At 50.5% G+C, this 23,135-nt stretch overlaps 1 protein-coding gene across 1 annotated transcript in view; it reads right to left on the bottom strand.

Moving 5' to 3' along the window:
* Otog (otogelin) overlaps nt 1-22,906 on the bottom strand; it is a 67,836-nt gene extending 44,930 nt beyond the window's left edge. Inside the window, exons 1-20 of the mRNA XM_034514871.2 lie at nt 22,777-22,906; nt 22,337-22,397; nt 22,121-22,181; nt 18,391-18,466; nt 17,437-17,529; nt 17,133-17,287; nt 14,797-14,915; nt 13,581-13,786; nt 12,670-12,800; nt 12,387-12,493; nt 11,672-11,781; nt 11,137-11,265; nt 9,523-9,631; nt 9,215-9,261; nt 8,626-8,771; nt 5,380-5,512; nt 4,641-4,818; nt 2,816-2,940; nt 1,761-1,973; nt 443-635 (exon numbers count right to left, since the gene is read on the bottom strand). Coding sequence (XP_034370762.1) covers nt 443-635; nt 1,761-1,973; nt 2,816-2,940; nt 4,641-4,818; nt 5,380-5,512; nt 8,626-8,771; nt 9,215-9,261; nt 9,523-9,631; nt 11,137-11,265; nt 11,672-11,781; nt 12,387-12,493; nt 12,670-12,800; nt 13,581-13,786; nt 14,797-14,915; nt 17,133-17,287; nt 17,437-17,529; nt 18,391-18,466; nt 22,121-22,181; nt 22,337-22,397; nt 22,777-22,876 — 2,492 coding nt within the window. The 5' untranslated portion in view covers nt 22,877-22,906. The remainder of the gene's footprint in view (nt 1-442; nt 636-1,760; nt 1,974-2,815; nt 2,941-4,640; nt 4,819-5,379; nt 5,513-8,625; nt 8,772-9,214; nt 9,262-9,522; nt 9,632-11,136; nt 11,266-11,671; nt 11,782-12,386; nt 12,494-12,669; nt 12,801-13,580; nt 13,787-14,796; nt 14,916-17,132; nt 17,288-17,436; nt 17,530-18,390; nt 18,467-22,120; nt 22,182-22,336; nt 22,398-22,776) is intronic.
* Between the last annotated feature and the right edge of the window lie 229 nt (nt 22,907-23,135).

The following is a 23,135-nucleotide window of genomic DNA, read 5'->3' as shown; positions in this document are numbered from 1 at the left end:
GTCTCAGCTATGTGGAAGCCCCAGACTTCTGGTCTTACACTCTGTGGGGCTTTCCAGCCCTCCTGACCTCCCCATACCCCTAAGGGCCTGTTTCAGGGGGTCTGTCTTTCCACCTTCAACTGTGGACTTGGGAAACTACACTCTACTCTGTTCACTATTGGGTTTTCATAGCCTAGCATGTCCTGGGCAGGCTGAGATGTACACAGATGTTCGTGGAAGAAGAGAGCAGAGGAGAGAGAGGTTCTATCGCTCTGGTTCAATCTGGTTTACAGGAAGGAGAGAGAGGCCTGAGAACAGTTTCAGCAGAGGGAGCTACTTGCCTCTCCCATCAAGGTTTGCGTGCTGGTGAGGGGAAGCAGGGATAGGTCAGGCTCAGCCAGCTGTCCAGAGCAGACCCTAGCCTCCCTCCCCACCTCTCCCAGATTCCAGACTGGCCACTCACCTGGGGACACAGAGGTCAGCCTGTGTGTCCAGAAATGTGTCCGGTGGGCAGGTGCAACCTTCCACACACTCCTCCCTGCTGAAGTTGCCGACACCGTTAGCCCCGCAGACATCGGGGCTGGCCAGGTCCTGGCATGTTTGTGCGCACAGGGCCACACACGGGCTGTACTCCTTAGTGGCCTCACAGGACAGTGCTGTAGGGAGAAAGGAGACCGAACTTGGTCTCTCTTCTTCCCACAGCTGTGTGGTGTGGGTTTAGCATCTTGAAAAAAAAAAACTCAGTGAGCTTTTGCCCCATCCCTGGTCACACAGCATCCCAGGGTCAAAGACGTGTCTCCCTGTACAGCATCCATTACAATCAGCCTGGAAAAGCAGGCACTATTCCTAGATAAGGGTCCTGGGGAAGAGTGGAGGTCAAGACCCCAGTGGCTCAGCGGCCACCTCATTATGCACACACATCTTCCTCACAGGTGTATGAACACACACAGGCCTGCACCCCTCACTGTGAAGATCACAGACTCTCTCCAGCATTTTTGTCCTAAGGTTCAGGCCTATCATCTCCTCACCGGGCCACCATCCCATCCCCAGGAGCCTCACACAGCACCAAGGCCTCAAATCCACTGAAACTGCCAGGATCAGCTATTGTCCATCCCAGGCTACTCATCAAAAGCCAGTTAACATGAGCTTATAAACAGTGCAGATGCACTGAGACGCAGATAACAATGAGAAGTGATGTTTTCATTGATACAAGGGTGTGGATAAGGGATGAGCGAGCATTTTTATTTTTAAGTTACTTGAGTCTCTGTGAATAGCCAGAGTTGGGAACCACAGATTCTGTCCAAACTCCCCTAGAGAATCTAATTCAGACACTTTGTGCAGTGTTACACAACATGTTACCTGCCTGGCTGGACTAGAACTCAGAGCCCGTGGCTCTCAGCACAATTCTTTTTTCTCAGGGAGTCAGGGCAATAAGGACTAAGACCCAGGGGGCATCGGAGGGGCATGTGACCTCAGACTGGCCTTAGAGCCAGTACTCTTCAGCGTGCCCATCCTTCTGAAGTGCGAAAGTGGCTCTGCCCGTGGAGATTGGCAGAAGAGGAGATGAGTTGTGGACTAAGCTGAACTTGGCCAGACTGACAGGACTTGGAGCAATTATGTCCCAAGTGTTAAGCCTAAAGACCGTGCTGGCTGGGGGAGAAGTAGCTTTGAATGGTAGTCAGTCTGGAGGACATAGGACACCACGTTAGAGCATCCGGGACTAGGGGACACCTGTGTCTGGAGCCTAGACTCCCATAGATGCACCGGGGTGGGGCACTCACCACAGGCTGGCAGATGGGCACGGAAGTCAACCGGGAGCCCATGGCGCCGGCATAGTCTCGAGTAGTGGGCCAGCGTAGCACATAGGCAGGGCTGCCCGCAGCGGCAGGCATCCCTGCGGCATTGCTCGAAGTAGGGTATTGGGCTCAGATACGCGGAGCAGGGTGCAAAGAGCTCCCCCGTGAGCACGCTGCAGGACTGCAGTGCATAGGAGGCTGGAATGTGAAGATATGGATCAGTGAGCAGGGGTCTGCCGCCTGCTGCGCCAAGACCCAGCCTCCCCTCCCCTCCCCTCCCCTCTCCTCAGGGTCTGCAGTGGGGTGTGCATGTGTACATGTGTATGTTCATTTGTATGCACACATGTATGTGTGTGTGCTTCTATGGCTAGCACATGTATGCATATGAACGTGTGCATGCACATAGCAGGAATATGAGCAGATACTTCATGTGAAGACTCCATCTCATGCCAGGTAGGGAGACACAGAAATGGACATTGTTGACCAAATGCCAGACCCTCAGGTAGCTAAACTGGTTAGAAGAGACAGTCTGTAAACAATTTTGCTAGTCAGATAGAAAAACCATTAATGTAGAGCATAGAGAAAGCTAGGAAAAGGCTAGGCAGACTGAGGAAGGGCAGGGTAGGCCACTGCTACTTTAATTCAAGTAGCCAGAATCCTGAGGTAAGAGTGTGGCTGGGGAGGGGAGGCCACGTGATTGCGGAGCCTGGGAAAAGGGCAGACCTGTGTGTCAGAACAGCATGGAAGCTTTCGTGGTTGGAGCAGAATAGAGGGCAGCGGGCATGGAGGGGGCCTGGTGGAACACTTGTGGGGATCTGGGATGGGTATCCAGTACTGAGGTGAGTATCGGTGACAGTGGTGTAACAGGAAGCTTCCCACCTGCCTGGCCTTCGTCCCCTCCTGACCCCTCCCTGCGGCTTCTCCTTCTGTCACTCCTATGCGTTTGACCAACACCCTCACTTCAGGTTGCCATCTCATCTCTCTCAAAACAGTTCACCTCTACTCCACTTCCCAAGACCCCCCAGGACCCTACTCCTTACCAGCGTGCAGATGCACATCGCAGGGGTCCAGCAAGGAGCCAGGGACCAGCGGGGCGCAGGCAGACAGGGTTTTCCAAGAATTGCCAAACAGTTGCGGGGTGCTCTCAGGGACACCCACTGGAGTCCTGTGGCCATGGCAAAGCTACAGTTGCACACTTGTTCATTTGGACATAGGGATACACAGAACATCTATCTACACAAGGAGCCATTTGCGTACATCTAAACACAAGGTCACCGGGTAGGCATGAGGATGTACTCTGAGCCACTTCCTGGTGAGCACACACAGTCCTTGCACACATCAACACAGAGAAACATGCATACACGTGCACACACACACACACACACTGCACAAGTTCATGCCAGACACACCGATTGACAAGGTATTCTGTATAGCCACATTCAACACATACACACACAATCATATGTAATAAGACCAAAAGGATCCCATTGGGTGTAGGACTGTATGCTTTCAGCAACTACCCTCAGTTCTTCTGGTAAGAAAGAGCAATTCTTAGAAAGAATACCAGACCTCAGCAATCTATGACCTTCTCCATCTCCCCTTCTGGGATGTAGGTAGGAAATGAATGATGCATGGGGAAGAGTGGGAAGAAAGCTGAGACAAGCATGCTGCCACACCACAGCCAGTGTCAACAATCACTAAAACCTGGTGTGATTGTTACAGAACAAGAGACAGTATTCTGTGAAGGTAAGCTTCTGCCTGACACTCACCAGGACTCCCACCATGAAACCTATCATGATACCAACCATGACACCTATTATGACACCCACCATGACACCCACCATGTCTCCCACCATGATACCTATCATGATACCCACCATGATGCCTATCATGACACCCACCATGACTCCCACCATGACTCCCACCATGACACCCACCATGCCTGTATTACTGCTCTGAGTTGTGAGTGTTCTAACTAAACAAGGGAGGACTCAAACATGCCTAGAGGGTGGTGGGCAGTTCACACACCAGGGTCTGCCTCCACCACTCTGGCCAGCTGCCCAAATACCAGCCCTACTGGGCAAGACAGGAGGAAGCTTCACTTATTCATATGCACACCTTGCAAAGCTGAAGGCTTCTTGTTTTTCATAAGAAAGCGGAACCCCTCATTCTGGCTACGGGACAAGTCCCATGTTTCTATATTAGCCACTGCATGTATCTTAAAGAACTGGCCAAGATTCTCTAGCATCAAGATCATTCCCGCCCTTCTCCTTTCTGACCAGCCTGACTACTGTCTCCTCCCAAATTCTGGAACTGTGGCCATGCCCAGAGAACGAATTCTCTCAACTTTCAGCTCATGGGAAGTGACCTTCCTCCAAACACTGCAGCATGCATTGTACAAACTCAAAAGGGTTCAAACACCCTGGAGGAAATGATCATAGTGGCCTGCTGGGGCCGACGGTGGGAACTCAAGCGTCTCTGGCTTGTGGGGGCTTATCTTCACGTAAAGGTGCTCATGGTTGATTTTAAAAAGTACACGTTTGAGACTAATCAAACTCAAAAATGTCTCACGGCCCAGCCTATCCGCCTTAGAGGCTAGGATTATGGGAGTACTTATGGAAAGTGAGTCTTATATGAGGTTCTTAAGAGTAGGACCTAGGAGCCAGTGTTTAACCAAGCTCCCCAGGGGATCTTTCTACACACAGAAGACTGTGGCTGATCATTTTAACAAATTATACTTCAGTTTAAATGTGGAAAAAGCAAACAATCAGTGGTGTGTATGTGCTAGGCAGTGTCTCTGGACGCCTGATCCTAAGGGGCCCACAGGTCTCCCTCTCCTTCCTGTCACGGGGCAGGAACACATACAGGAAATCATCCTGTGTGTTGCCATTGAAGGTGCCGCAGAGGCCCACGGTGTCCTCCACCCATCGCTGGTCCACTTGCAGGTAGAGCCGCAGCCCTTCCCGGTCATAGAGGATCCGCACGCCCACGTTGGTCCTCACCCTCAGGAACACAGAGGACAGCCTCCGGATCTCAAAAGCATCTGGCCACAGAGTGGGAAATGGGGCATAAGCAATTTTGTTAGTACAGCTCAGAGTTCTGCCACCACCTGTCTAGCCCACTCCCACGTCTACACACAGCCCTGGCTTCATCCTGGAAAAAAAAAAAAAAAAACCCTGCCTCAGGATTGGTTTGCCAAACCCTGGGATAACCTACCATTCAGCCTCTATTAAAAAATTGTCATGAGTTCCAAGTAACAACCCATCTTTCCTGGAGGGAGTGTAGTTTTTTGCTCTAATACAAAAAGACTTCTGCAATGACCCATTTTTGCACAACCATACAATCACAGTGGGTTAGATTCAATTTTCCGGTGGGGGAATAAATACTGAGCCTAGAGACAGGAAACAGTCCCATGAATGGCCTAATGTCAGAAGGAACTGTCACACTGTCATGCTGGAGTGGGGGCAAAGGCATATTTTAAGAGTCCTGTTTCCTGAATTCAATGTCCCCTAGCCTGATCCTTGTGAGGGGTTGCCCTTGTCAAAGATTCGTTGGGTAAAGAAACTGGGAAAGGATCGTGAACTATCACCATCTAGAGTCATACCATCTGAGTAGGGTGGGGTGATCTTGTATTGGTCAAACAGAAGAACATCTCCTGCCTGGGTCAGGGTCACCTGTCTTCGAGGGTCCTGGTGCAAAATCACCGACACGGACTGGACACACGCTCCATCCTGGTTCTAGAGAAAACGAAGGGCCAGTGGGCAGCATGAGTCAGTGTGGTCTGTCCTGCTGGCCTAAACAGAACCCTCCAGGACAGAGATCCAGCCCAACTTGAGGAGAGAAGCAGAGCCACAGAGAGCATTACGGATTGCCAAACAAAATGCTCTCGTCTTGTCTGGGAGACCATCAGGCCCAGAATGGACAAGGTTGGCTGCAGAGCCGGGTAACAATACTCAACATGATGGCTAACGACCAGCTGTCCAAAGGTACAGAGCAGACGTGACTTCCACACAGATAAGTCTAGCCTTGGAAGCCATGGCTCCCTCATGTGACTGCAACCCAGAGCTTTAATTGCATCTGTTTGCAGTCTTACATAGCGTCCTGCTCATACGTCATATTCTGTACCTCACTGAAAGGCAAGCAGAAAGCCGAGTCTGCTCAGAAAGCCAACCCAGGAAGATGACTCGTCCAAGGCCTGCCAGAGAAACAGACTGAGTTCAAGGCCAGCCTAAGTCACCTAGGTCTTTGAAGCAAAACCCTGCCTCAATGTGAAAAAAAAAATGTTTTTCAAGAGCCAGGGCTTTCTTTGTGAAGGGTCAGCCCTTGCCTAGCATATATCAATAATAAAGTCATAGGTTCCACTCAACGACCACAGTAGTGCTCAAATGCCACATCTAAGCACTGCTGTAAATAGTGCCATTTTGCAGGTCAGAAAACCGAGGCCCAACAAGTGACTTTTAAGTTATGGTTGCATAATATGGGCAAGGCCATATGGGAACTGTGACCTGTCTTTGCCATGCTTTTCTATACATTTCCCATCCCATTCCTCCAAGGATACTGCCAGACTCTCCCGAGTCTCACTATTGAAGGGTGGACTTAGAAACCCACAGCAGTAGGGTGTAAGTTAGCATTAGAGCAACATTTCGTTTTGGCTCTCTGAGTTGATAAAAGGGAAATATATATATAAAACACTTGCATGTATCTGTATAACCAATGGACACATATATATCTACCAGCATTTTTATTTATCACATCTATATAAATATATAAAAATATATCTAAAGACTAAGTCAACTAAACATACATTCATACTAATGTTCCAGCTTTAATCCACCTTGGTATGGGTCATTCTAGCCTGCCCCCTCTGCTCACCTGCTTCTGTTGTTGACAACTTACATCAGCATGTTACACTTGTTACACATAACCAACCCATGTTGATGTGTTCTTGCCCATAGGGGCAGAAATAAGGAAGCATGCAGATGACCATGTAGGTACACGTATGATCTGAGTACATAAAAGGGATGCAGGAGCCAAACGGAAAAATCTACCATCGGTCAGATGTGAAACAATCGAGTGACAAAATAAGGAAGCTATAGATTGTCACATCAAATATAAATATGCAAATAATATGCAAATCTCACCCTGAGACAAAATCATCAGCAAATCCCAAAGGAGACTTCTATAGAATGCCTGGCCAGGACATCACAAGCTTTCAAGGTCATCGTGAACTAGGAAAATCTGACAGACAGCCAAGAGGAGCCCAAGACATGTAACTATCTCTAATGTGAGTTGCTGGACCAGAAAAAAAATGGCATTGGGTAAAAACCAAGTGGAGTAACCCATGGCCTTAGCTAATGACAGTGTGACAGTACTGGTTGGCTGCTTATGAAGTACCATGCTATGTTGCTTTAAAAGTCTCCCGGTAGGCTCATGTGTTTAAACACTTGGTCCCAGCTGGTGGTGGCACTTGGAGTTGGGGGTTTTTTAGGACAGGAGTCTTGTGGGATGACGTGTGTCACTGGAGAGGGCAGGTAAAGATTTGGGTGGTCATGAAAGGCCCCCCTCAAGCCTCTAATATACTCATCAAATGTAAACAGGGAGGGTGGTAATGTCTACTACCTTGATGTGTACTTACAATAGCTGCTGTACAGAAAGTCAAAGTTCAGCACATTGGATATATGCATCCTGGGTACCACCACCACCCAGGATATGCCCAGCACACTCCATCCCGACCATTTGAGTGCTATTGTTTTCTGGCATGATCAACTCTCAGGGTGACTTTCCTCCTTGTGTTTGTACTCATCTTTGCAGGGACACCTTTAGGTTAAATGCCACCTCTGCCACGTGGCTTTCCCTTCTTTTCTGCTAACACTCAGGACTATTTCTGCTGCTACGCCACTCCCCTTTACACCTCAGATCACGTAGTATGTCAGGCCAAAGTGACTTTCCTATAAGCTGTGAGCACCTGAAAGGGGGTTGGTGTGATTCCTCTGTGTGGCCCTTTTTGTGCCCAGCCCTGAGCTTGCAGGGGTAGAACCTCCATAGGTTCATTGTGTAAATAAAATCAAAAGCAGGAATCCTGTCTTGAGGCAGAAAAAAAAAGCTTGCAACCAAGAAGCATGTCCAGCAATGAGGGCAATTGTGCAGGCTCGGGCTGGTCAGCCGCCTATCTGGGACATGGTAGAGAGACAGCTGAGCAAGGCACCCTGGGGCCCCACAGTCCTCATGCGCTCTGGGGCTCCTGAGCCACATGAATGGGAGAAGTGGGAACTGTGCTGTGTCTTTCTGTTACCCCTCTTTCTTCCCACGTTCAAGAAGTAACAGCAGTGATCATCTTGGAAGATAGACCTTCCCCTGCGAGGAGACTAACTGAGAGGGGCCTATGGCAGAGAGAGGAAAGAGGTCACTCAGAGCAAAAGAAGGAAGCCAGCCTCTGCCTCATCCATAGTTCCTAGGTTGTGTCCCCAGACCTCCTTCCCACCCTGCCCCATCCATAGCCCCCACGACTGTGTCTGCTTGCCTGTCGGGCCCACTAAGTATGAGGCCTAGAAGAAAAAGCAATGTCAGACCTCAGCACAGCTTCTGACCCCAACAGGCTTTCAGAATTTGATGAATGAATTCATCAGACAAAAAGGCCTTCCAGACATGGAAAAGGAAAAACAAACAAAGCATAGAAAACTAAGTAGAGTTAGACCCACTCTAGAGACTCTCAGCCAGCAGAGGACCTGGGCTTGAACTGTTTCTGGAACCAGTTCTGGGTCTCCATAACAGAGGCAGCAAGCAGCTGAGTCATGAGAAGACCCAGATCTGTGGGAGGCTTGTTTGAACTTGGAGACCCACCCAGCCTTACCAGGCCACATGGGGCATTCTGCAAGGTCACAGTAAATGTGCCCGAGGAACGGCTCTTGGCGAGGATATACTGACAGGTGGCAGGGAATGTGTACCGGCGTCCATCAAAGGTCGTGAAGTGGATGTCACCAGTCACTGAGCATTCGGCTGAGGGAGAAGAAGGCAGCTTGCTCATGGAAGCTTCCTGAGCAAGCTAATGAGCTTCCTTCCTGGGACGGTTCCCCTCCCCCACTGGGGACGGTCTCAGCCTTGCACATCCAAGTCTAAGGCAGGACCCAGCCTCTGCCCTCTGGAATTGGGCAGCCTAGGGTACCTTTGTTTTTGAGAGCCTTCTCAGGGGCAGACTTGAGACAGCCCCACTAGAGTGCCCCTCTGAGGAGAGACCAGGCCCCACATGGGACCCAGTCTAAATGTAGTGCCCAAAGTTCTGACAGGAGATAGACAGAACCAAAACAACAGAGGAAACAGAGGGAGTCCCATTTAGCCCCATAAATCAAATGCCCCTGAATAGGATTGGCCCTAGAGTGTCCTTGCCCCAAACCTATGAGACCACAAGAAGAGGGCAGGGTTCGAGTGAGGGTCAGGTGTACCTGGACAGACAGAAGAGCTGCACACCCACTTCCCTGCAGTGCACGTACTGAAACACAGAGATCATGAAGGTGGCCAACCTGCTGTCAACGCCCAAACACTGTCCCAGGCCCCAGCCCACGACATCCCATTTCTAAAGTGGATGGAGAGAGTATCTCCCCCATCCCATAGATCGAATGACATCCCCTTGGATCTCAAAATGATTAAGTGAGCAACCCGTGCTTGTTCAGGGATCCCCAACCCCAGGCATGCAGTCTGACAGGAAGCTCTGGCCTTTCCAGGTCCCTCCCTCCAGGCAGTGGACACAGACCAGGCATTGCAGTCCTCTGTCACCACAGAACCAGGCGGGTGCAGGGTCCCATGGAACTCACAGGGACACTCGACTGGTGACATGCAGCCTCCATCCTCAAAGATCAGCCCTAGGGTGACAGCAAAGACCCACTTACCACTGTCTCTGCTCACAAGCCACTGCAGTGACTTCCTGTATGCTCAGATATAGGTTCCCATATGCAAAGCCATTTCTCTACTGAGCCCACTTTCTTCTTTTTTTTTTTAATTGGATATTTTCTTTATTTACATTTCAAATGTTATCTCCTTTCCCGGTTTCCCACCCCCAGAAAAGCCCTATCCCACCCCCCTTCTCTGCTTCTATGAGGGTGCTCATCCACCCACCCACTCCTGCCTCCCCATCCTGGCATTCCCTACATTGGGGCATAGAGCCTTCACAGGACCATGGGCCTTTCCCATTGATGCCCGAAAAGGCCATCTTCTGCTACATACGCAGCTGGAGCCATGAGTCCCTCCATGTGTACTCTTTGGTTGGTGGTTTAGTCCCTGGGGGCTTGGGGGGGTCTGCTTAGTTGATATTGTTGTTCTTTCTATGGAGTTGCAAACACCCTCAACTCCTCAGTCCTTCCCCTAACTCCTTCATTGGGGACCCTGTGCTCAGTCCAATCGTTGGCTGCGAGCATCCACCTCTGTGTTTGTCAGGCTCTGGCAGAGCCTCTCAGGAGACAGCCATATCAGGCTTCTGTCAGCATGCACTTCTTGCTGAGCCTACTTTGAAACTCTCTTCTAAATCTTGGTTCAGGCAGGACATCAACTCCCTTCTGGACAGACTTTACTCCAAGTATCACCCCCGAATTGCACACCACCTCTCAAACCCTGCCATGATGTCTCCTACCACCTCCCCCAGAGACCTTTCCTGGCCTCCCCACATTTCACGAATCCCCAAAGCTCTTTTCTGACCCCCTGAGCTGGCCTTCATTTTACCTCAGCTTAGACTGGAGTGTCACATCCCTAGAAGCAGGCTCTGTTCCTTAAAATCAAAGCCTGTCACTTTACTTTGTTGAGACAGGGTCCCATGGGTCCCAGGATGGCCTCGAGCTTCTTAAATAACAGAGGATGACCTTGCAGTCAGGCTGTCCTGCCTTTCCTGCCTGTCCTGTGATAGTGTTACAGGTGTGCATCGCCACACCCAGCTCAGGCTATGCTGGGATGGAAGCCGGGGCTTTGCCCATACTAAACAAGCACTCTACCAATTGTAAAGCTCTGACCCCAGCTTTACAGTTTCTAATCCCACCCTTCCATCCAGCCAAGTTACTCATTCATCGGAAACAATGCAGCCGTGGATAGATGCTTAGACAAAAGCATGTGCACGGAAATGAATGAACGGCTTATCTTCGCCTGGAAAGCTCAGTCCAGAGGAAGGCTGATTGCTTGATGAACCAAACTGTGGAGAAGCCAAGCTCTGCCCTCAACCTCACCCCCTCAAGCCTGTCATTTACTTATTGGTTTCACTGTTTGTCCCCTTATTCATCCCACAAGCAGGTGTCCTCTGAGCCCCCTGATTCCCATGTATCCATGCCAGGCCAGGAAGACACTTTCAAACCACTAACAACCCCCTACCCTCCCCACAACCAACCATTGGGGCAGTAGCAACCATCCACACAGGCGATCTCGCTGTCCACACATGAAGCACGGGATTGGCAGGAAGCCGGACAGCAAGCAATACACTCGTTATAGATGAAGGCCTTCTCTTTGCAGTGCACAGCTTAGAAGGGAGGGAAGGAGAAAGGAGGGAGGGCGAGGAAGGGAGGGAGGTTATGGTCTATTTGCTTGGCCAGCACCCACCCTCACCCCAGGTCTTGGAATGGAAATGGAAGGACTCTCATTTCCCTGACCCTCCAGTCCTAACTGGAGCATTTGGTGCCCAAGAGACTAGTGAAAGTCGGGTGCTCTTAGACTTTCATCTCACTTGGTAGCCCCAGATCCGTCCTTCAGGCTCAGCCTTACTTCCCCATCTGTCACATGGAATAGAACCTCAGAAGTTAAGGTTCTGACGGCTGAGGCTCTGAGTGAACTGGACAGGGCATTGAACTGAGGCCTGTGGCTGCTACCCACAGCCCACATCAGAACTCATCTGAACCCCTCCCTGCCCACCTCCATCCTGAACCTACTACATTGTGAGAATTGGGTCCTCCAGCCCTGCAGAGGGCGCCCTGCCTGCGCACATGCCCGGGCATATTCTGTCAGTGCTCGGCACCAAGTGGCTTCGTCGCCTCCGGATCTGTGCAAGGATATTGAATGTAAGAAAGTCCAGCCTGTCACCACCTCATAGACCAGGTGATTGTCAATCTTCCTAATAATAATTCCTCAACTTGTAGTGACCCCCCCCAACCATAAAATTATTTTTGTTGCTACTTCATAACTAAGTAATTCATAAGTAATTTTGCTACTGTTATGGATCATAATGTAAATCTCTGTGTTTTCTGAAGGTCTTAGGCCACTCCTGTGAAAGGGTGGCTTGAACCCCAGGGAGTCACAACCTTCAAGTTGACAACTGCTGCCATGAACACTCCCAGAACGTCAGAGCACCCTCCTCTAGGAAGGCATCCAGCTACAGAGAACCCCCTAGACTCAAAGCAGGAAGCCTAGATTCAAGTCCCAACATTGTTGCCAACTTGCTGTGTGACCCTGAGAGACTTGAGCCCCGTCTCTGAGCCTCAGTTAAATGGGACAGCTAAACCCCATCTTGGCAAATAAGAATTTTAGAGCTTTGGCAAGCAGTTCTGTAATGACCAAGTATTCTCAGGCTCGATGACCCACATCCTGATCCCTTATCCCAATATTGGAAGATGCTTCCTACAGCCCACCACCTAGCTGCCCACTTACAGGCAGAGGTCACTGGTACAGCTGGCTGCGAAGGGCAGAGGGCTGACATAGGCATGGCAGGTGTCGAAAGGAGGCCTCAACAGCACTTCACACCGCTCATACACACCCTGCGTAGGGCAGAGGCAGGAGCTGGACTGGGAGGACAGCACGGCTCTGATTCACCACCTCCACAGGGAACCCCAACTTAAGCAAAAGGAAGGCAGAGAGTAAAGGGAAGGAGCCATAGGTACTAGCTATCCCGGGCCCTGTGACCTATAGCTTTCTACTGGGGTGGGACACAGACCTGCATGGATGCTGGGCTCTGCTGCAGGCATGGTGGGCGAGGCAGGGAAGAAGTCACAGGTCCTAGAGGGCTGTTGGGGACCTGCTCCTGCCAGCTGTGCACAAACTCCCCTACATCATCAGTCAGCTTCCCTGCAGGGAAAACTAGTATCATGATGAGGTGGGTGGGCAGCAGGACTGAGGGCTCTGAGCAGAGGTGGGAGACAAAGGAGGGCCATTTGGAAAAAGCCAGCCTCCGATGCTCCCACCCTACACTGGGTTCCCAGCTGAGCCAGTCTTGGAAAAACTGTTTCATCGTCCTGAACCTTCACTGTCTCACAGCTGCTCCACGCTCAACAGAGGCAGCATGGTATAGAGAGGGGACCAGTGTGCAGGTGTGAACAAGCGCCTGCACCCATCTGAGCCTCCGTTTCCACACCTGCAGAAAAGAGAACTAAGCCCCAGGGAGATGGCTGCCAAGAACTGTCACTGTAAAGTGCTCAGCTTATGGCGGGTACTCAAAGGGACACCATCAAGCTTTCTGCTAGAGCCATCATTGTGTGCCCCAAGTTTCACCTGTAAGCTCTCACTGACTTTGGCTCAAGTCTGGCCCTCTCTCTTCACATATCTCTTCCTCTCTGATTCTCCTCTTCCTCTGGAAACTGTGTGAGATCAAACCCAACCAGTGAAGCACACAGTGGATCCACACACAACCCTAGCTGGAGTTCTCATCATAAATACTTCACAGTTGAGGAGACTGAGGCCCAGAACATGCCCAACCTGACAGAGTTTTGCAAACCAGCCCTTGACTCCCATTGGGTTTTTGGTATCATGGCCATGATGCCAGAGGTCTGGCCAGAGCAATGCCTCCCACCCTGACCCAGTCTCCATCCCTAGAAAAATATCCCACAAGGCACCTTCCCTCAGACTCACCATAACTGGTCACCAGGTCATCCTGAGGGTCAGCATTGTTGTTCCCACACAGCCCATGGGTCCAGCCTAGAAACTCGGGGTTCATCTTGATGTAGATAGCTGAGGCACCATCCCAGGCCAGCGTGAAGGCTGACGGATGCCGTGCGATGACGTAACCAGCCAGATGCTGCAGCTGCACACCCCCCACCACCTGTGGCAGCTGGACCCTGAGAGCAAAGCCCAGGGCTGCAGAGCATCCACACGACTCCCACAGGCCCTGTTTTTTTTTTTCCACAAGGACAGCCAACCACCCCTACCTAGGGACATGAGTACTTTATGTCCTCATCCTCCAGAATTCCTAAGTGCACCAAAATGCGCAAGGATTCTTTTATCTTTAGGGAGATTTCAAAATCACAATATCATGGGCAGGGATAAATCTTGGGAGAACCAATCCATCAGCTCCTTTCTCCCAGACAGTGGAGAGAGGAGAGAGAGCCAATATCATTTTCTTTCTTTCTTTTTTTTTTGGGGGGGGGGGTTGAGCCAGGGTTTCTCTGTGTAGTCCTGGCTGTCCTGGAACTCACTCTGTAGACCAGGCTGGCCTCAAACTCAGAAATCTGCCTGCCTCTGCCTCCCAAGTGCTGGGATTAAAGACGTGTGCCACCACCGCCCGGCGAGAGCAGATATCATATAAGAGGGGTTTCATTTTACTGAGCTGGTCCAGAACAGGAAGAGTGGAAAGAAAAGGGGAGGGGACAGGAGACTGAGAACAGAGACGAGCCCTCCTGCACCTGCCTCTGTTTTGCAGCCGCAGGGTCCTGCCCAGGTGACAGTAAGAGAAACCAAAGTTCAGCCAGCTGTAGGTCTGACCACCTGGTAGTCCCTGATTGCCCAGAATGACAGCTGTCATTCAAAATGATCCTCAGAAAAATAAATATGTGTCTGTTCAGAGAAACTGTGTGTGAGCTTAGAGAAAGGGTTTCTCGTGGGAAACGCCACTTTCTAGAAAATTTTACTGTTTTCCTAACCGCTAGGAAGTCCACTTGGTCTGATAGTTGCAGAGAATCAGGAGACATTCATCCATCGCCAGTTCCACTAGCTAGACACACACAGGCCAGGTTTGCGTTTCTGCCCCAAGGTGGAAGACGCTGTCTGTCCCCAGTTATCAATTTCCATTCAGCTTGACAGGGACAGATATCCCCTACCTCACATCAGAGAGGTGGAAGGGCATAGTTACCTTACACCTCCATGGGTGACCTCCTTGGCCAGGCCGATCTCACGTTCACCGGGGAGGAAGAGGCTAACAGACCTCAGGCAGGTGTAGTGGGCGGAACCACACTGAGGGTCATTGTGCACCTGATTGGGGGTGGACAGAGCAGGGTGTTCAGAGGGCAATCTGCTGCAACTGCCACAGGCCACACTGAGTGTCAGTCCACCAGTGTGGGACGATTGTGTGATCCCTGTGTGTTGAACACATTTCCTCCATGACTTTTCTCAGTGCTTTCCCCAACACCGCAACAACAGAAGAGCTAGGACTGCCTGCATTTCATGATTGTCTGAGAAACAGAGAGGAGGGACAAAGTTCACGTGCACACAAGACTAGGATATAACAAAGACAAGATTCTGACCTAGATTGGGTTGGATTTCAGAGCCTTTTCCAGACTACGGGGGCATCTTCAAGTTCCATCAAATCCAAAGGCCAGATGTGCACTCACCTTCCATCACACAGGTGTACAAACCCAGACACACCCAGATATACCGAGACACAAGCTCACGGATACTTTCAGCACACACACTCTGTATTCTACACACTCCTGGGATGCAGAAACTATCCCTGTCCTACACACACACACACACACACACACACACACACACACCCTATGCTGCTTGTTATATGTACATCTTCTCCACCCCATTCAAGAATCCGGACTTTAAGGGTCATAAATCCAGAGGGTGGGGCAGGTTTCTAGTGCTTAGAGAAAAGATTTTCAAATGTCACCTGCCATGAGTGGAAACACTCCCCAGGAGCCAAAGTTCCACTCTATTACCCCTAGGCATGGTGGGCCAGGCTGAAGCCTCTTTGACTGGCTACCTTTGTCCTCAGTTAAGATTTTTCAAGCATTGTTTTTGTTCAAATGGTGTCTTACAATGTAGCCCTGGCTGGCCAGGAACTCACTATGTGGTGAGCTAGCCTCAAACTCACCAAGATTCACCTGCCTATGTCTATCAACTCCTCTGCTCTGGGATCCAAGGTGTGTGCCACTACACTTTGAATGGTCAAGATCAAGTTTTTCTGACCATGACCCATAGAAAGAAATGCCATATGTAAACAAAACAAAATTCTTCTACATCGTTATATTAATGAGCACCAGTGTGTGTGTGTGTGCACTCTTGTTTGCTACTGCAGAGTGTGACTCACTGTATTGATTTCATGACTCAGCCATATGGCATCTCATCTGACTATGTAACTATGACATATCAGTTGTGAAAATGACACCCAGCTCTAAGGAACGAGAGACCAAGGAGTAGGAGGTGACGCTGGTCATGGCATCTGTGACATCATGACCTTCACTCTGGGCCTGAGGCAGAAGGATTGCAGCCAGCTGGGAGAGGGGTGACCCTGAGTGAGCACTGAACCCCCTAATCCTATTCTCTCCACTGTAACCCACAAGTGACCAAGTCACCAACTGTCAGATAATGCCCCATCACATCTGCTGGACAGAGTCTCGCATGGCATTCAGGTGCCCAACACTCATCTAGGTTCAGGGAACAAGCCCAAAGACATGGGCTGGCCAGGAGAGGTCCCATGTGGGAAAGGAGACCCACCAGGAAACACTCCTTGTTAGACGTGTGTGAGTGGAGAGGAGAGGGTTTACCCACAGTGTCTTCCCTGTGGCCTGGGATGCCAAAAGACATAGGAAGGCCCTCAGAAAAGAACTGTACAAAAGACCACCCAAGATTCCCATAATCCTCTCTGAGGCACCACACTCTTCTTTAACATGAGTGGTCCTCCTTCTAGAATGCCTTCTGTTACCCCACCCCCATGTCTCTTGGCTAGCTCTAATGAGTCACCTTTTCTGTCTCAATAAATGTCACTTCCTATGTGAAACCTTTTGTCATCACTGTCCTTCACAATAGGCAGCATCAGGTTTCCAGGACACAGCCTTTTAGTCTTTGACATTTTGCCACTTCAGCTCTCTGAGTTGCACTTGAAATAACTCATGTCATTTGCTGTGGTTTCTCTATTAAAACGAAGGTACTGTGGACAAAGACCATGTCTGTGCTGTTGTCCTAAGGGCCTCCCCTCTATGAAACATCTTACTCAGAAAAAGAGTACAGTATGTGCCATGGAAGTGAATGGCCAGGGGCAGTCAGGGGCAGCCAGGGTGGCTGGGTCAGCAACGGCTTAGAGACAGTGGCTCTTTTTTGAAACACAGTCCTTGAACAGGAGCTGGGAAAAGTGGAAAGGCAAGGTTCCAGCCTCTTTAAAACAAGCAGGTTCCAGCCCCTGGAGGCTCCCAGGTCCTGTTGGAGCCTGCATGGACCAGCAGGAAAGGAGAAAGGAGGCCTCACCTGGATGGAAAAGCTCTGACCCTCAGGTTCGTGGTGTCCCACCAACATATAGCTGCTCTTTCCAGAAAAGTAGTAGTACAAGCCATCAAACGTCTCCACATGGTGCTGACCCCAGGCCCGGCAAATGCTGTCCCGCTCAGGGCCGACGTTATACACTAAAACAGGACAAAGTGAGCCTAGATCTGTATGGGCATTGTGCTGAAGACTGGTGGGTTCCAGATCTGGCTGGGTCATCCCTGTGGTTTTGATCCTACAGCTTTTCTGTACCCATGGTCCCTCCTGGGGCTGGAGAGATCAGACCTACCCAACTGGCAACGGGGTCCGGTGGCATTGAAGCGTCTGCAGTCACAGAGAGCTGGGTGCACACACTCACCCCCATTGAAGCAAGAAAACAAGTCTGCAAGAGAGACGCAGAGACGTTCCTGCCGCACAAGTCCAGCAGAGGCAAGACACACACCTCCACCCAGAAGGCACCAAGAAGTAAAGACCTTGGCCTAGACAGTCAGCCCGACGTGGGCCACATGGGGTTCACAGGGACACAGAACAGTCCCTTTTCTGATGGGGAATCAGGGTGTGCTCTTAGGGCTTCAGCCTTCAGGATGCATGAAGTGGCCCTGAGACCGCTTGACCTGAGACTTACGTTCCCTGGCTACCAAGCAAGACAACTAGACCAAGAATATGAAGCCTTCTTGGTGGGGGGTGGGAGGGGACGGGAGACTGTCTTGAGATACTCAAGTATTCACTGTTCAAGGAGAAGAGGCCAAAGTGTGAGTCGGGATTGGTGTGAGAACGTAGGAGAGAGAATGAGCAGATGAGGGGACAGAGTACGGTGAGGGAATGAGTCACAGACAGGACACAGACATGGGACTCTAATGGGAGCCGCACAGACACAGGACATGTGGCTAGGTCACAGACGGAAGGAAGGGGATGAGAAGGCTTTAGATCTAAAAAAAGGTGAAGAGAGAATTAACCACAGGAATTAACACACTGAAGGTAGGAGGCAAGATCAGAAAGAATGTGTGTGTGGGGGGGTGAGGAGTCAACCATCTTGTGAGGCAGCAATCTCATGGGTCAGACAATGTGAACAGGAGCTGGGACACACAAGGGTGTGAACAGGACACAGAGAGGCCATGCAGGTCAAGCTGGGAAAGATAGGAAGAGACCCCAGGCACAGAAAGGGGGTCACGAGTAGTATCCTCCCAGGCTCTCTGTAGGCCAGGCTCTCCTACACATAGGCCACGGAGAGGGAGCAACTTACAAGATGGTGCACACTTGGCCCGGTGGAGCCGCCTTTCCCATGAAGACATGGCCGATGCGTCTAAGGCTTCAGCCTCCTTTCAGGAACGGAGAACAATTAGTTCTGTGTACTGGGATATTAGGTTCCATGTCTTCTTGCTTAACGCCTAAGCATGCCCAAGATGAAACCTGGCTCCCAGCAGAGGACTCACAACATAAGACATGCCCAGAAGCCTCCATTTGTGGAGCCCCGCCAAGCGCACCACCCCTCCTTGGTCCGTGAAGCCTGACTTCTTGCTTGCCGGACCCTCAAACCATCTCCTTATCTCGTGAGAAGGCCTTGACCCATCCTCTGTCAGTTATCTGTGTTCTTGTCCCACTTTGGCCCCTGGTTCCTGGGATCTCCCCAGAAATTCTTACCTAGCCACAGAAATCAGGTGTCCCCATAGGTAATGGGAAGGAGCGTGCAAGGAAATACTTGTTAGCCTCCTCCCATGGTCAGTGGACAGCTTTGTAAATGTAATATCATGCCACCTCAGCTATGGCTCCTGAGACCTTGCTGTGGTCAGAAGACAACCAGAGCTGCAAAGCACTAAAGCCATTTTCTGGAAAATTCTTGGTTTTACTGTGTTTGATATTTAGCCACAGACTTGAGTTTCTGATCCTTCTGCCTCCACTCCCGCGTGTTGGAGCTCTGGGTGTACACCGCACCACCACCCTGGGCTTGGAGAATTCTTTAAATCCTGTTCAAATAATTAGTCTTTGGGACCAAGCAGGGTTTGTAATCATTCTTATGTCACGAACCCCTTTAACGATCTAGCGAAGCCTGTGGTGGCATCTTCTCAGAAAAAAAGTGTTTATAATTACTTAAAATGTAGGACTGCAAAGGAAACCAGTTATAATGTAAACATGAAAATGTTTTATTTATGTATGTGTGCTTGGGTAAAATTATACTTATTTAGTAACATATGAAATAAGACCCATCAGCAAGTTTCCTCACCGCCAAGACTGTGTAAGAGCAGCAACATAAATGACATCTGCTGGAGCTAGTGAACTCCCAGGATTCCCTCAGTGATTGCTAGTAAACTCCCAGGATTCCCAGTGATTGGCACTGCTGATGATACGCTTGTGGTTTTAGTAGCAGTAATTGACAGTACACTAGATCTCACTCGGTGTCTCAAATAACAAGGATGCTGTTTTCCACAGCCTAGTTCATGGCTTCCTGGTTACAGCCCCAGTCCTCTTGAAAATATCTGAGCTCTGCAGAAGCAGGGGGATATCCCTTGAGTTCAAGGACATCCTGGTCCACATAGCTAGCTGTAGATCAGTCACAACTACATAGTAAGATCTTGTCTCAAAAAGAAAAAAAGAAGAGAGAAAAGGAGGGGAGGGGAGGGGAGGGGAGGGGAGGGGAGGGGAGGGGAGGGGAGGGGAGGGGAGAGGAGAGGAGAGGAAAGAAGAGATTTGCTTAGCTCCTAGCCTAGACCTGCCCCCACTTTCTTAGACCAAGCATTCTAGATAGAAGCCCTCAAAGCATCCACAGTATGTGAGCCTCGGTCTCCCTCCAGTCACTGTATAGGGAGGCCTCTGTCAGTCCTTTTAACTCTATGGAGTGATGGGTGATGTCTGCCCATGTCACCTGGTCTAAATGCTCAGGACCTGTGTTGGTTAGTTTTATGTCAACTTGACACAAGCTGGAGTCATTTAGGAAAGAGACTCTCAACTGAGAAAATGCCCCCAAAAGATTTGCCTGTAGGCAAGTCTGTGGGGAAATATTTTGATTGATGGTTCATGTGGGAGTGCCCAGCTCACCAGGGTCAGTGCCACCCCTGGGCAAATAGTCTCAGATGGCATAAAAAAGCAGTCTGAGAAAGCCAAGGGGAGCATACCACTCCATGGCCTCGGCATGAGTTGCTGCCTTAAAATTCCTGTCTTCGGTTCCTGCCTTTACTTCCCTTGGTGCTAAGCTGTGGCCCGAGATTAAATAAACCCTTTCCTCCCCAAATTGCTTTTGGTCATAGTCTCTCATCCCAGCAATAAGAACCCTAACACAGGACCCTTCTCAGTGGAAAGGGCAAGGCTGCCTAACCAGGAAACCAGCAAGGGGCACTCAACCCACTGGGAATGAGATGTTTGGGTGTAAAAGTCTTTATCTCCATGGAAATGTAGGAATTTCTAGAATCCTGTGGGCAGATCTGGCTCCATCAGCACGTTGGTCCTACCTGCTCATTATAGGTCCCAGAAAGTCGGATTCCCTGTCTATGAAGAGAATGCCCCTTCAGCTTTCACCTTTCCACTCAAACTGAGCTGGACTCTGGTCCTGAAGCCTGAAGAACAGGACTATGAGAGGAAAGACAGGCAGAGAAAGTTGGCCTGGGACCTGGCCCCACTCTCTTAGACAGAGGAGGGGAGCGTGCCCGCCTCTGCCCACCCTGAGCTTCTGCATCTAGCTTTGAAGGGCAGATAGCAGGGACATTGTTTTTACAGTATAAATTATCACCCCTAACTCCCTGACATAAGGGATCCCCTGAGCTGATCATCAGGCTGGACACAGCTGAGAGCCTCCCGAGGTAACATTGCCAGAGGCGGGCTGGTGTGTAAAGTGTCCGTGGTTGTAGAAGAAAGAAGACAAATGTAAGACAGGATTAGAGAGTGGATCTGAGTCATCCAATCCTGAGACCAACAAAGTTTGGCAAAATGGAGAAAACCAATTTTCAGCCTCTTTCAGGAAAGCAGAGGATCCCAGGAGGTTGGGCCCTATAGAATGGTCAGGAGTCAGTGGGCCCCAGGGGAGGGTCAGGAGTCAGTGTGTGTGTGTGTGTGTGTGTGTGTGTGAGTGTGTGTGTGTGAGTGTGTATGTGTGTGTGTATCTGAGCATGTACATGTGTGAGTGTGTATGTGTGTGTCTGTGTGTGTCTAAGTGTGTGTCTGTGTGTGTCTGAGTATGTGTGTATGTGTCTGAGTATGTGTTTGTATGTATGTGTGTCTGAGCATGTATGTGTGTGTCTGAGCATGTATGTGTGTGTGTGAGTGTGTGCATGCATGTGGGCATGTATGTGTGTCTGAGTGTGAGAGTGTGTCTGAGTATGTATGTGTGTGTCTGTATGTGTGAGTGTGTATGTGTCTGAGCATGTATGTGTGTGTGTATGTGTGTGTCTGAGCATGTATGTGTGAGAGCATGTATGTGTGTGAGCATATATGTGTGTCTGAGTATGTATGTCTGTGTGTTTGTGATGTGTATATGTGGGTGTGTGACTGTGTCTGTGTGTACGTGTGAGAGTGTGCAGGTCAAAGCCCAGTCTCAAGTGCTCTTCCTCACGCTCTACCCTCCATTCTTTAACCAGTCTTTCCTTGCATCCCCCAGCAGGTGGCCCAGTTTTCACCTCTCAGAGTTGCCTTCCTGTGGCACCGCATAGGGTATGGGAAGGGGCCTTTGAAAGGACTGCCAGGCTCAAGAGTAATACAGAGAGGAGAGCTCCACTCTCTTCAGCCCTCACCTGCCTGCTCTCCTCTGGGGTGGAAGGGACTCAGCTGTCTCCTGAAAGGGCCTGTGCCTGTCCCTCATAAAAAGAAATACTAGGGACCCAAGAGACTAGGAAAACGGGAGCAGACAGATTTCATGAATTTACACACTCAGGCATGCACAGGAGGGTTTGCTCCTCTCCACATAGCCCCCAAGAAAATCTTCTGTTATCTCAGGCCTAGAAAAAGCCCCTTGCCCAGGGACATCCCGTCCCCCAGGCATCTCTTACCTGGCCTTCCATAACTGTTGTGACATCTTCTACTGCCAGGGACCTCTCCTGGTAGGTGTGGCTAGATGAGGAATGAGCTTGGCGTATGTGAGGAGTTAGGAGCAGCCTTGCTTCCACTGACCCCAAAGCCCAACCCTCCCTATCCACTAAACCCCTGGGGTCATGTGTGCCAAGAATACATTGGCAGATGGGACCGTGGGAGAGGCAGTGACTTACCTGGGCTCAGGAGCAGGCTCCTGTTGCAGCTCTGTACTGGCTTTCCATGTAAGTGCTGAGGCTGGGGAGGGACCATATTTTCCACTCCACGTAAGGCCCCCTTCGCTGGGACTTCCCACTATATTCTTCCACTGGGCACCCACCCCACCCCCACCCCAGCCCACCCCCCATCTTCTCAAGCCCTTTCTCCAGCTCCCAGGACCCTTCCAGAGAAGGTCTCCCTCCTTCCGTAGTCCACTCGTTGGGCCTCAGTTCTCGATTCTCCATCTCGCTTCTCTTCTCAACTACCTTAGAACCATCTGGATCCCAGGCCTAGCTGTCTAGATGTCTTCCTCCCCTCTCTCAGGTCTCTGCCCTTTCTCACACACCCTCTTTCTCTTCTTTACAACCTGGACCAGACCTGTTCCCCCCAGACTCCCCCAGTTCACAACCCTTCTCACCATGGCGCTTCACCGTGCGCTTGAACTCCGCAGCGGGCTCAACCCTAAATAGACAAAAGCAAGAGAGAAGCAAGCATAGTCTGGGCGCGTGGGCTCCCATGAGGGTGCCAGGCGAGATCGGAGAGTCTGGTGCAGGGCTCTGCTCCTAGGTGGGTCACACCTCCACTCGCAGCTGCAATCCCTCCGCTCTCTTGCCCTCTCACCTTAGGCCCTCCTCTCAGGCTCTTGACTCCTCCCCAGGCTAGAGTGACAGGACTGCCCAGCTCATTACCATAAGTTGGGAGCCAGGCTACAACCCTGTCTTTGTCCTTAACAGCCATTGTAACTACCCTTCCCCAGGGAAAGCCTCTGGAGGAGCA

Source organism: Arvicanthis niloticus, chromosome 1 (assembly GCF_011762505.2).
Source record: "Arvicanthis niloticus isolate mArvNil1 chromosome 1, mArvNil1.pat.X, whole genome shotgun sequence".
NCBI classification, from domain to species: Eukaryota; Metazoa; Chordata; class Mammalia; order Rodentia; family Muridae; genus Arvicanthis; species Arvicanthis niloticus.
This window is presented reverse-complemented; position numbering and strand designations above follow the sequence as displayed.